This window comes from Aethalodelphis obliquidens, unplaced genomic scaffold (genome assembly GCF_003676395.1).
Source record: "Aethalodelphis obliquidens isolate GAN/ISIS:26980383/991018 unplaced genomic scaffold, ASM367639v1 scaffold34, whole genome shotgun sequence".
In the NCBI taxonomy this organism is placed as follows: Eukaryota; Metazoa; Chordata; class Mammalia; order Artiodactyla; family Delphinidae; genus Aethalodelphis; species Aethalodelphis obliquidens.
The window spans coordinates 1,946,055-1,959,519 of record NW_020837978.1 but is presented as its reverse complement, the minus strand read 5'-3'; the positions used below and the strand labels follow the sequence as shown (position 1 = coordinate 1,959,519).

General features: G+C 53.9%; 1 protein-coding gene across 3 annotated transcripts in view; it reads left to right on the top strand.

Moving 5' to 3' along the window:
• Positions 1–11,145, top strand: part of LOC113631672 (serpin B6) — a 12,642-nt gene extending 1,497 nt beyond the window's left edge. For all 3 annotated transcript variants that reach the window (XM_027128234.1, XM_027128235.1, XM_027128233.1), the window contains exons 2-7: positions 4,516–4,690; positions 6,612–6,761; positions 7,491–7,608; positions 8,760–8,902; positions 10,249–10,404; positions 10,617–11,145. In XM_027128234.1, the coding sequence (XP_026984035.1) occupies positions 4,526–4,690; positions 6,612–6,761; positions 7,491–7,608; positions 8,760–8,902; positions 10,249–10,404; positions 10,617–11,021 (1,137 nt within the window). In that variant the 5' untranslated portion in view covers positions 4,516–4,525 and the 3' untranslated portion in view covers positions 11,022–11,145. The remainder of the gene's footprint in view (positions 1–4,515; positions 4,691–6,611; positions 6,762–7,490; positions 7,609–8,759; positions 8,903–10,248; positions 10,405–10,616) is intronic.
• Positions 11,146–13,465: the final 2,320 nt, after the last annotated feature.

Sequence of the window (13,465 nt, the reverse complement as noted above, 5' to 3'; positions counted from 1 at the left end):
CACACACACACACACACACACACACACACACACACACACACACACACTGCCCCAGAGACCAGGTGGGGACCAAGCAGGAGCCCAGGTCTCCATTATCTTTAATAGTAAATCCTCTAGGAAATTAAGGCATCCTAAGACAAGAAGCACAATTAAATAGTGACACCTTAAAAAATTATTAAGACTTGATCAGTTGAATTAAACCAATTATGTACATTAACTGCCGAAGGTTACTGATGGTGCCACAGGGAAAAAATGGTGCCAAAGGTAGATTGGTTAGACTTGTTTTACACACACACACACACACACACACACACACACACACGGCATAGTTCATTAATGAAACCTTAATGCTGGTTTTTATGTTCATGATTAAATATATTTTAAAAGGTATATTGTTATTGAAGCTGTAAATAATTTTGAAATAGATGATGAATTTAGCAAGTGTGTGTGTGCATGTGTGTATATGAAGGACACTCTTGGCTGTCTTATCTACGGAAGCTAAAATGTAGGAGCTTGGAAAGCTGTTGATAGGTGTTTTGTTTGCTGTGTGATCCTGTGAAATGTGTATCGTTGTTACTGGTATGTGCATTGAATGGAGAAGAGCTATCCCTCAATATAAAAACCCCACTAGATTGTCTATAATTTTCTTTGATATCTGTAGTGTCTTTGTGGTAAACTTTTTGAATTTGGTCCTATTTTTCTTTCTTTTTTAGGATTAAGACCTCTTTAATCTTTTTATGATTAATTGTTAAGGATTTATATATTATCGCAAAGTGATAATGAGAATCAGGTTATGATTATGTGGCAGGTTATTATCAAACAGACAAGAAGGATCTTGATAAATGGGGCTCGGAGTTTGGACATTTATTTCACAATTAACAGAGGAACCGGGTAATGGGCGAAGAAATGGCTTTTCATGTTTTTCTCTTGCTCACAAAAATAGTTTGTGGGTTTGTGACCATGTGGTTAGCATCTTCCTTTCATAAAACCGTGCTAAAACGACAATGAAGGGGCCTTGTGAAGCATGAAAAACACAAGGACAGAGAAGGGAGAGAGGAGACAAAGAGTGGACAAGAGAGGTCAGAGGTTTTGGAGGAGGAGAGTGACCAGGGGAGGGGCTGAGTGCCGAGGAGGGGAAACAGACCAGAAGGGGCGGACAGGCTCAACGTTGGGGCCCGAGCGCCAGCAAAGGCAGGGGTGGAGTGCAGGGCTGCAAATGGGGCCTGGGTAGAAAGCGTGTCCACAGACTGATGTGACCCCCACAGGCCATCTACTCTGCAGCGGACAGCCACCCTCCCTGCCTTACCCAGAGCCCAGTAGGAGATCAGGTCTCACCCCTGCAGGATCTGATGCGCAAACTCAGGGACCCCCAGGCATTGGACTGAGAGGAGGGGATTATGGGTCCCGTAGAAACCCCCCAGCCCCTACCCTGCCTGCAGCCAGACCAGGGGGCTCCTCCATTTGCTGGTTGCTCAGTAAAAAAAAAGCTACTGACCCCTTTATCGCACACATCCTGCCATGTGAGCAGTTTCCAACCTCGTTTTGTGTTCCCCTCTTAAATATGACTGACATCCCAGGATTGTCAAGCATTTGTGGAAAGCCTGTGTATGAAAGAGACCCAAATAATATAAACACCAGCACAATAGCAGAAGACCCCAGGAGAAGAGAGACGATACAGGGAGCAGAAGACAACACCACAGACTGTGATTGACGTTCTCCAGGGAACTGGCGGGGGTGGGGGGGAGGCAGTAAAGAAGGAACAGCAGAGAACAAGGAGTGTTTAGGAATTAAAGATACGATGGCTGAGACTGGAAAAAATCAGTAGAAAGATTGCAAGAGAAAATCATGAGTATCTTCCAGAAAATGGAACAAAACGTCATTGTGATGGAAAATGCAAGAGAGGGGGGTAGGTGAGAGCCGAGCTCTCTACTGCACGCAGAGAGCAGAGAGCAGCCGTGCGATCCCAAGTGCCCGACAGATATCACCTGTGCCTGCCACTCGTGCAGGTATGAGGCCCAGAAAAAGAGAACAGTCGGTCTGCAAGGGAACTGACAAGTGCCTTAAAAGTTCCCAGAGAGGGACTTCCCTGGCAGTCCAGCGGTTAAGACTCTGCGCTTCCAATGCAGGGGGCCCAGGTTCGATCCCTGGTTGGGGAGCTAAGATCCCACATACCTCACGGTGTGGCCAAAAAATGGGGAAAAAAAAAGTTCAGTTCGCAGAGAGGAAGGGAAATTTTCTTGACTTGCTGGACTGAAGGGGCCCACCAAGTGCAGGGCAAAATGAGTGAACGGGGCCCATCGATGGAGGCTGCCAAGCGGCAATCATATGGGATGGGAGGATAAAGACATTTTCAGACGTGCGAGAAGTCAAAGTGTCTGTATTCTGTCTTAGAAAGCTACTGGACGATTCGCTTCATCAAAGAAGGGAGTAAACCGTGAAGCAGGAAGACATGGGGCCCAAAGGAGTGTCTGGGGCTCAGCAGTGCTCAGGCTGAAGAGCAGTGAGTCCGCAGTGGAACCGTGGGGACGGCGTGGCTGGCAGACAGTGGGATCACACGTCGGTACAACCGAATAGGAGGCTGGGACCACTGAAGCCCGGGTGGGCGTCTCTGAGCTCAGCTGTGTTTGAGGAAAGTCGGGGGCGGGGTGGTGGAGGAAAAGTTGACGTGCTGTCTCCCCTTCACAGCGCGGTGCGTGAGGGGCTTGGGAGGAAGCATCTGCCCAGCTTCGCCGCAGCAGCACCAAGACTCACGCGCTCCTTGAGGAGTCAAGGGTTCGGTTTTGTGCGTTACAACTTTTCCATGAAGCCAAGAGAGGGCCTGACACTTGGTGTCTTTGGACTGGGAAAAAAATTCAAAATGGATGTAAGACCTTGTTGTTGCTGTAAAGGGAGGGTGTTGGAGATCAACATCTCAAAATAAAGTAGATTAAAGAGAAGCCCACTAGCCCCCACTTGTGACGATTTGAGCACCAAGCAGAAAACAGACATCGACTCATTGAAATACCTTGTTTGTGAAGGATCATGAGTCTATTAATAAGCTCAGATGAGGCAAACAAGATGAGCTTTAAAAAGGCACAAGAGAGCTTCAGTCCTGTTTCAGTATTTTGGGGTGGCCTGCCCCAACCCCATCAGAACACAGATTATCTGGTATATCCCCTTCCTCATGGAGGGAGCAGAAATCAGATAACTGACCCAGGGTGCCAGAGCTGGGGCTGTGAGCCTGGTCTCCGTGCCTTTCCCTCTCAGCCTCCTGCTTTGTTTTTCCCAGTTCAGTGTTTAAGACCAAAGCTGCTTTCTGTGGAAGAACTATTGATCTTCCACCTCCAGTTCCCTTCACACAATACACAGAAGTACACTGATTTCTCCACGGCCCCAGTAGATGCCGTGGGCTGGCCAGGACAGTGCTTTCCTGGGGGTGGGGGTGGCGGCGATGAGGGCAGGTGTGCTTTTCGAGATCAGTGACAGAAAAGTCAGAGCCTGAAACAGATTTGCTGGACGTTACCAGAGACAGGGTGCTTTATTAATGGCGTCTCTCAGGTTGGCATTTCCGTTTGAATCAACACTCCTTCGACATCTGAGGGAGAAATGCATGCAGATGGCAAAATAGAGTCTTGGATGGGTGGGGAGGGGGCTCATGGGACATCTCCTTGGCCAGGTGACCTTGCAGCAGACCTAACACACACAGGGCCCTACAGCCCTGTCCTTCCTCAGTTCATGGAGGGCCATGGGGCTGCAGCGTCTCCTGGTAGACTGGCCGTCTTGGTGGCCCTGTCCCCAGGCCAGAGGATGACCTGTGCGGTGTGTGTATGTTGGGGGCGGGGGGGCCTGAGTCGTGACGTCTGACTGCATAAGGGATGCTGAAGGCTGTGCTTCTTGTGTGAGTCCCCAAGTGCCCTCGTCCAGAGCCGGGCAAGGAGGGCCTGGGCCTGGGGGGCAGCAAGGGCCTGGGGACAGGGCCTTTGATTTGGGCCTTGGCACAAGCTGAGACCGCATAGAAGGAGAACTGGACGTCAGAGGTGTTTGTTTTTAAGGCTTTCGTGCCTCTTTGTATGTGATGTGATCTGTCTTTTACCTTAAGGCTTCAGGTTACCCTAAATGGGGGCCTTGCTCCTGCATTACAGAAACGTTCAACCATCTTTTCTTGTGTAACTGTGTCGTTGGATTATCATTTTGAATGACTTCTAAATTATGAAATGATACATATAGGCCCTTAAACACACCAGACAATACAGAAATGAAAGCAAAGGCGAATAGCTCCTTCCCCGATCCCGCCCCCAGCAGGTACCCAGGATGGGGGCCCTCCCGCTCCCTCGCTGTGCTATCAGCGTCACTGTTCACTAAGTGTTAGAAACCCACAAAATAATGCTGAGGGCCCCCGCAAGAGACATCGAGTTTTGTGCCTGTACCTATTTGCTCGCTGAACCAGTGTCAGTGGTAACTTTTAACAGCAGAGTGAGACACGGCCGACGCGTAGCCGAGATTTACGCGACGCTGATTTTAAATCCATCGTTTCAGACTCGCCGCCATGGATGCTCTGTTGGAAGCGAACGGCACGTTTGCCTTGACCCTTCTGAAACATCTGGGTGAAGACAGCTCGCAAAATGTGTTTATCTCACCCATCAGCATCTCCTCTGCCCTGGCCATGGTCCTCATGGGGGCACAGGGAGACACCGCGGCCCAGATGTCCCAGGTACGTACCTGAAACCAGTTCCGGGCGATGGCAAATGCTGTTACTTTCTCAGTTGAGTTGGTCCTCCGTGTTTCAAATCCCAAAGGCCTTGCTCTTGACACATAACCCCCTCTGTGCTGCCCCGTCCCCTGGGCCTCCCACACCATGTCTCTTTGGCAGGTGGCTGGGCCTTCCTGACAGCTCAGTACCTGACTTCCAGGAGGACACGCTTGAATGAGCAAGTGCTCATCCAGCCTCTGCTCTGATGCGCTGGCCAAGGCCCGGCTGGCGAGGCCAGTCCTGCAGTGAAGCCCAGACCAGCCCGAGGCAGGCTGCGCGGGGCATGAAGGTCCAGCTCCTGCGGCCACCGATGGCAGCCATAGTGTGTCCTCTGGCCCCGCCCAGCATTCACAGCCCGCCCAAGGCCCAGGGTCTCATCCCTTCTTGGGGCCGGGCTTGGGCTCCAAGTCCAGGAGGAACAGGGCTGTTGAGGCTCCTGGGTGCAGAGCTCTGTGAACTAAAGGCCGCCCCACTCCTGGCACACCCTGGAGAGACAGGGAGGGATCACCCTGCGCCGTGGGGAGGTGCCAGCGTGCTCAGGCTGACGAGGCCCACACTGAGTGGCCTAAGCAGGAGCCGTTTCCTTCCTCACAGCTCTGGAGGCTGGGTGTCTGGGATCCAGGCTGCTTCTGAACCGTGTGGGTCTCTAACAGCAGCTTAAATTCTGCTTCCCTGAGCAGGGGCACGGGCACAAGCTCGTGAGGCAGGGCTCCGTTGGGCTGGGGGACGATGTCCTGAAGCCTGTTGTCTGGCTGAGAGGCTCTCGGGGCCCTGCCTCAATCTGCAAGGTTTAACCAAGTGTCCTGATCCTGCCCGAGGCCTGTGCTTTGCGTTTGACCTTTGCCCTGAGGCCGTCACTTACTTTCAGAATCATTTGCTGGCTGGAGAGGCTGGGAGGGAGAAGCATTCTCTCTTTCCACCCAGCAAGTCCTGGGTTGCAAATATTTCCTTCAATTCTGCTTGACAAAGAAATAGCTCCCTCTTCAGCTCGTCTTTCTCTTCCCTCACGCTTTCCCAGGCGGCTACCAACGCCGCATTCTTCCCGGGCAGCTCCTTACGATTCCCCGGGGAGAGGGCCAGCCTTCCCGCGGCTGCAGGTGGCAGTGGTGTCCGCACTGTCCTCCCAGCCTCGGCCAGCTGCTGGGTCCAAAGCCAGCGCCCACGTTCTAGCTTTGTGTTACAGGAGAACCATGCCTGGACGGCTGCCTGGACCTTCTATGGCTGCAAAAGAAACAGCCCCGCAGCTGAGTGGCTGCGAATGACGACGGTAGCTTTTCAGCCTCTGGCCTGGCCCCATGGTGCCCGCTGGGCTCACTCGTGATCTAGGAAGGGCCCTGGTGCTGGCTGTTGGCTGGGGCCTCCGTCCTCCCACAAGGAGCTCTCCCCGAGCAGTGTCAGCTCCCCAGGGCTGTCCGCGACGCCCCCAACGGGTAGCGGGGACTTTCCTAGACGGTGAGGGCTGGGCGACGAGACAGCGAACGTGGAGCTGCCGGGCCGTTTTCGGCCCAGGCCTGGAAGAGTCACCTCTGCTGTGTTCTGCTGGTCAGAGCACGTCCCAGGGCCAGCCCAGACCCGAGGACGCGGCGTGTGTGTGCGGAGACAGGAGGCCTGGCGGGCAGCCTTGTCTGCAGACAGACCACAGGAGTGGGCGCACGGAACTGAGCTTGCAAAGGGGCATTTCTGCTCCTGCCGTCACTGCTCGGACTCCCTGCGGGAGGGAGGCCGGGTGGCTTCCAGGAAGCATTGTGTCTTTAACTGGGTGAATCTCGTTTCAAGCTGCAGTGAGGATCAGTGTGGCCCTTAGGCTGACTTTAGTGTTGTATCCATTTCCTGTAGTCAGGGCACACGGAAGTTGTGTATTTTTATCTGTTTTTGATTTCAGGCACTTTCTCTAAGCAGAAGCAGCGGCGGAGGTGGAGACGTCCACCAGGATTTCCAGAACCTCCTCACCGAAGTTAACAGGACCGGCACACAGTACTTGCTCAGAACCGCCAACAGGCTCTTTGGAGAGAAGACTTATGATTTCCTCCCAGTAAGTCATACTCGCTGCTTTTACTAAGAAGGTAGAGACCAAGGCGGCGGGGAGGTGGCTGGGGGGACCTTGTGGTGCAGCAGAGGGCCTGTGGGCTGAGACGCACACGGGTGGGGTGACGCAGGACCCCGCGCACTGCCGTCCGCGATGGCAGCCACTGGACACGCAGCTACTTATGTCCCAGTGTCGTTAATTCAATGCAGGTGAAGTGAAGTATTCAGTCCCCCAGTGGCACCGGCTGCAGTTCAGGTGCCCGTAGCCGCAGGTGGCGCCCTTCTGAACGGTGTGGAGTTAGCACCTCACCATGAGCGCTGAGGAAGTGGTGGCGTGGGGTGCAGGTTTCCCATGTTACTGTGGGACAACGGGCCCTGGTTCACGGCCGGCGGTTCCGAAACACCGAGGGAGCAGTGGCCCTCACCACGGTAGGAGCCCACTGGGCACGGCCGTGGCCCTGCAGTTGCTGCGTCTCAGTGCCAGCGTCCTGACCTCGCTGGTGCGGCGTCCATGGCATTTATTTGGCATCCAGACCATGACTTTTCTTAGTTTGTATTTATTATTAAATGGAGCTGAAGACTGAGAAAGGATTTGAGGTTAATTCCTCGCGTTCATTTGTACATTCCTATGTAAACCATCAAATTATCAACGTTCTGACTTGGGGTGGTGAGGAAGTAGGCTCTTGGCGTTGATTGTTTTTGTAGCCACGCGACTATGTCGCTCTGTGTCTCCTAGTCTTTCAAAGATGCCTGCCGCAAGTTCTACCAAGCGGAGATGGAAGAGCTGGACTTTATCAGCGCTGCGGAGGAATCCAGGAAACACATAAACACCTGGGTGGCCCAAAGGACAGAAGGTGAAGATACGTTGTTATTTCTGCTTTCCTGCTATTTTCTAATTAATTTTATTGGAGTAGAGTTGATTGACAGCGTGGTGGTAGTTTCAGGGGTACAGCAAAGCGAATCAGTTATACCTATACATAGATGCACTCTCTTTTAGATTCTTTTCCCATATAGGCCATTACAGAGCATTCAGTCGAGTTCCCTGTGCTGTACAGGAGATGTTTTCATAGTATTTTAATTAATCTTATTGTCAGTTCCTTCACAAGAGCATCAAATGTAAACAGGAATGATTTTTTTTCTCTGAATAACTGTAAACTTTAAAAATCTACTTTTGAAATACAATCAGTGATAATTATTTTCTCTAGCTTTTTCCCTCTCCTCATCAATGTTTGGTGCACCTCTTCCAGAACAATCTTTTTTTTTTTTTTTTTTTTTGCGGTACGCGGGCCTCTCACTGTTGTGGCCTCTCCCGCCGCGGAGCACAGGCTCCGGACGCGCAGGCTCTGCGGCCATGGCTCACGGGCCCAGCCGCCCCGCGGCATGTGGGATCTTCCCGGACCAGGGCACGAACCCGTGTCCCCTGCGTGGCAGGCGGACTCTCAACCACTGCGCCACCAGGGAAGCCCCAGAACAGTCTTCACTTTAATTTTGTTGTTGTCGTTGTTAATGTTAATATAATCTTTATCTTCACAAATAGTGTAAAGAAAAATTTGGTTGCGGGTCTCAAGCTGCCTGCCTGTCCATCACCGCTTATGCTCTGCGGGTGACTAAGTGTCATTGCAGGACACTTGGTTAAGTCCTCAGCCACCTGCGGCTCTTAATTTAAATGTTCTCCACACAAGCTACAGCCTCTCACCTTCAGGACAATCCCTGAAGCGCAGGCATCCAACATTCCTTTCTCTCCCACTGGGAATTATCCTGCACATATTACTTGGTTCATTTTTATGTTTTATTCAACCGGTGGTGTTTTTCTGACCAGAGCTTTAAAAGCTTTTGTCGCTGCCTTTGTTTTAGGGGCCAGTCTCCCTGTACATGGTTGTTTAGAGGACGGCGAGCCCCTTGGTCTGTGCACTTGACCCCTCAAGAAGACGGCCCAGTGAATGTCGTCCCGATGCCTCCGTCAGGAAGCCCTTTAGCTAACTGGTTCTTTAATTCTTCTTTTCAGGAAACATTATAGACCTGCTGTCTCCAGGTTCAGTGGACTCCATGACTTCTCTGGTTCTCGTGAACGCCGTCTACTTCAAAGGAAACTGGGAGAATCAGTTTAACAAACAGCACACCAAGGAAAGGCCGTTCAAAGTCAGCAAGGTGAATATGGGTATTTCGCAATAACAGAGGAGGTTCTTGGAAACAGTCCCTGTGTTCACATTGGTTTATAGAACGTGCGAGAAGGCTGACCTCAAGTAACTGGTGCTTCGTGTGGCCTTAGGCAGCCCAGCATCCGGTCTCCCAGCAAACCTGGGGCCTTCTTCTCGCCCTGCCCGCCCCCCGCACTGTGTCATCGAACGTGGTCCATGCTGCCGCTGGGCATTCTGTCTGTATCGCACATCCCACGGTGTAGCTCTCAGGCTGAGGGGCCTTCCTGGCTTCCCAGAACTTTTGAGATCAAGTTCAAACTCCAGACTATGGCATGTGAAGCTCTTTGTGGCCCTGGATCCTACCCATGTCTCTGTCTTCATTCTGTCAGTACCTGTATATCCCCCTTTCCTCTCCAGCGGCGTCTGGAAGCCCCCCTAGCAGTGCCCCCAGCCCGGTTTCTGTACCCCTCCTCTGAGCTCTCACAGAGAGCTGTGGCACCGATCTCCCGGGACCCCTCTAGCCCCTGTGCAAATGCAGGACCAGAGAGGTCACTTGGGAGTTGTCACGATGACCAGGGCTGGGCTGACAGCAGCGGGGGTGGGAAGCACAAGCTTTGTGTCTTAAAGGTGGAGCCAGGGCTTCCCTGGTGGCGCAGTGGTTGAGAGTCCGCCTGCCGATGCAGGGGACATGGGTTCGTGCCCCGGTCCGGGAGGATCCCACATGCCGCAGAGCGGCTGGGCCCGTGAGCCATGGCCACTGAGCCTGCGCATCCGGAGCCTGTGCTCCGCGGCGGGAGGGGCCGCAGCGGTGAGAGGCCCGCATACCGCAAAAAAAAAAAGAAAAAAAAAAGTGGAGCCAGCGCGGTTTGTAATGAGTCAGATGTGAGTGTGAAGGACGGGGGCCAAGGACACTCCAGGGTTTTTGACCCCGGGATGAATGGTGTTGCCATCAGCCGAGATGGGGAAAATTATAGATGGAGCAGCCGTGGAGGGGAACACGAGGAGCCAGCGTGAGAGGTGACACTGGAGGTTTCTGTTATGTCCAGATGCACGTGTTGAGTAGGCAGTAAAATTTATGCCTCTGGAGTATCGGGGGGAGGTCCCGGCCAGGAATATAAATGTGGGAATTCTGTTTAAAGTCACGGGACTGAGATCACCGGCAGAAAAGCAGCACGAGGCCTGAGCCCTGGGTGCCCCAGGGTTTGGAGGCGGAAGCAGTGAAGGTGAGCTGGCAAGAGGGAGGGGACTGGTGTGGTGTCTGGAAGCCACCAAAGTGTTCCTGGGGCCCAGAGGGGCCGGCTCTGCTGACTCGTCCAGTGTCTTGTTTCAACTTCTTGTTTATCCATTCCTTTACAGAATGTGGAGAAGCCTGTGCAAATGATGTTTAAGAAATCCACCTTTAAGATGACCTACATCGAAGAGATATCCACGAAGATTCTCGTGCTTCCCTACGTCGGCAGCGAGCTCAGTATGATCATCATGCTTCCCGATGAAAGCACCGATTTGAAAACGGTAACTAAGCGGTAACCGCGCCGTGGGGGAAGGGGGTCCCGTCTGAATCCCCGCCCAGCAGGCTCCCCGCCTCCCAGCAGGAACCCTTTCTGCAGCCAGCACAGCTCCCCTGGCCGCCCCCTCGAACCCACGGTGCGGTGCGTGTGGGCCACGGCAGACGGTCCCACTGAGCGTTGCTCTGGACCCGAAGCCCTTCTACTCACCTCTTCTAGGTGGAAAAGGAACTCACTTATGAGAAATTCGTCGAGTGGACGAGGCCGGACCTGCTGGATGAGGAGGAGGTGGAGGTATCCCTGCCCAGGTTTAAGCTGAGGGAGAGCTACGACCTGGAGGGCGTGCTCCGCGCCCTGGGCGTCACCGACGCCTTCGAGGGCGCCAGGGCCGACTTCTCCGCGATGTCGGCCCAGAGCAACCTGTGCCTGTCCCGGGTCGTGCACAAGGCCTTTGTGGAGGTCGACGAGCAGGGCACGGAGGCGGCCGCCGCCACCGCCGCAGTCCTGATGCTGCGCTGCGCCAGGATCACCCCCAGGTTCTGTGCCGACCACCCTTTCCTCTTCTTTATCCAGCACAGCAAGACCCGCGGGCTTCTGTTCTGCGGCCGGCTCAGCTGCCCGTGAGGAGGCGGCGGCCGCGGGCAGCCCCGCTGGGTCCTGCCGGCCCGCTTTCCCGGGTGCTCCGTGACGCACCTGCAACCCAAAGTGGCCTTGGCGACAGTCCAGAAATAAAGGAGCTGATCGAGAAGGCCTGTGTCTGTGTGTTCGCATGTCCCGTGCCCCCTAGGACCTGCATTGCCATTCGGGGGAGGGCGGTCACGCCCGGCAAGTGCCCCTGCTCTGAGGGGCGCCCCTCGCCCTCCACGTCCAGGCCCTCAGGGAGCGCAGGTGCTTCCTCCCTCCTCTGCTCAGGGGCCCCTGTTTGCGAGAGAACAGAGAGAAGCAGAGGCTGCGGCAGCCACGGGGAGCAGGCTGCAGAGACCCTCAGCGGGGTTCTGTTCCAAGAACCCCGCTGTTGTGAGCCCTCCAGAAACCAGCATAGAGGTGGGGAGAGCCAGTGACCCAGACCCGTGAGAAGTCAGTCCCATTTCCCGCTGTGTCTGCACTTCGAGGGGTCTGCGGTCACAGACCTCTTCAGATGCACAGCCACCCACTTTCCCTGAAAATGCTTAATTGCCACCAGGGGCCAGAGACGAGCAGACAAGTCCTGTTCACAGTAGCGGAAGAGTTTAAGACCGCTTTACGGATACACGCCAGGTGACTTTCTATCCTGCTGCAAGTACTAGAGATAAAGAGGGGGCTAAGGTTTCTGCGGCCACTTGTGTTACCTGCTGGAGACGCGATCCCGGCTCTCAGCTGACGCTGTGGTTCAGGTGGAGAGCTGTGCCGTGTTCCAGGCCAGCCACCAGGCCTCCTCCGCTGCCCTGACTGCCATCATTAGGAGCTGGGCTCCCGCTAACATAACGATGCGATGCATATTTCATTCTGCCTCCAGTCTGCTTTCCCTGTTGAGCCCAAGCCAGCGACTTAGCCGTGGGGAGAGACAGACTGAGGAGACGTTGCCATTTTGAGTGGGATGTGTGAGAAGGGGAAGGGCCGTGTCGTCAGCGCCATCTCCCTGCCCCACACAGCTCTGTTTGTACCTGCGGCGTGTAGCGCAGTGGTCTGACCATCCAGGTATCGAGGCATCTGTCCTTCCTTTCCCTGGATGAGAACCCTCGGGCCCATCAGCAGGAAGTTGTGAAAACGAACGCAGTGGTCCCGTCTGTCGCAGACCTATAATACAGGTAGACCTCTGCCAGGTGAAGTCCTAACACACGTGGAATAAACCATGTGCTGCTGCTCGAAGGGGCTCTTGGGTCCCGCTGAGTTGTTCCACTTTGTCTGTCGGTCAAATGGCCTTTGAAAAGTTATCCCCCAACGTATGATTTTAGTAAAAGGCACAGCCGCCTGAATAATGCTCCCACGTCTTTTATGAAATTCCACCAGAAGACAGTTCCATTACGTTGTGCAATGTTTCTTGTAAGGACCTAGAGAATAAAATCCTCCCGGGACTTAAGTCTGGGAAAGAGCTGGTCTCACCCCTTCACAAATGTTCACTGAGCAGCTGCTTAGCATTGATGATTTTACTTAATCCTCAGCAAGGAGTAAGCCCGGGGGGGTCTGAGGTCCAGGGGGCATCAAGTAACTTGAACAAATGCTTGCAGCTGGCCAAGAGGTAGAGCCAAGGTCTCAGGCCAGTACTGACAGCTCCACATCTGGCCTTTCAGAGGGGCCACAGGACCACGGTCACAGAGGGGTCCAGGCAGGGGATTCGTGGAGGCCCAGGGCCTGTAGGCAGTGGCTGGACGCCAGAGCCTGGGTGGAAGGGGATGGAGGAGGGGGGCTTGTGCGCAAGATGACCCTAATCTCACACTGACTAGTGGGCAGCACGGGGCCGGGGCCCCAGGACTTGCCTAGGGCATCCCTGCCAGGTGGGGACGGGGAACAGGGAGGGGTTGGGGAGTCCCGGGAAGGGCGGGCACAGGAGCTGGGGTTTGGGTGCCCCTGCAGAGGGCTCTGGGGTGTGTGCCCAGCTGGACTCCCTCACTGGGGTTTCAAAAGGCCTGTCCACAGTGACAGGACTGAGCATCGGGCCGTTGGGACCATCGCGAGCACTGAGCCAAAATCCTCTTGGGTCCGGGGTGAGTAGAAAAGCTGCAAAAAAAATTAAACAACTTTTTGAGGAAACTTCACACTGTTCTCCATAGTGGCTGCACCAATTTACACTCCCACCAACAGGGCAGGAGGGTTCCCTTTCTCCACACCCTCTCCAGCGTTTATTCCTTATAGACTTCGATGATGGCCATTGAGAGATGTACTTTTAAACCCCATCCACCCACTTTGCTGCACCCCTTCCCCACTTCCGGTAACCGCCAATCTGTGTATCCAGGAGCTTGGTGTTCTTTCTTTGTTTTTGTTATTTTAGATTCCACACGTAAGTGAGGTCACACAGTATTTGTCTTTCTCTGTCTAATTTACTTCACTTAGCATAATGCTCTCAAAGCCTGTCTTGTTAGAAATAGCGG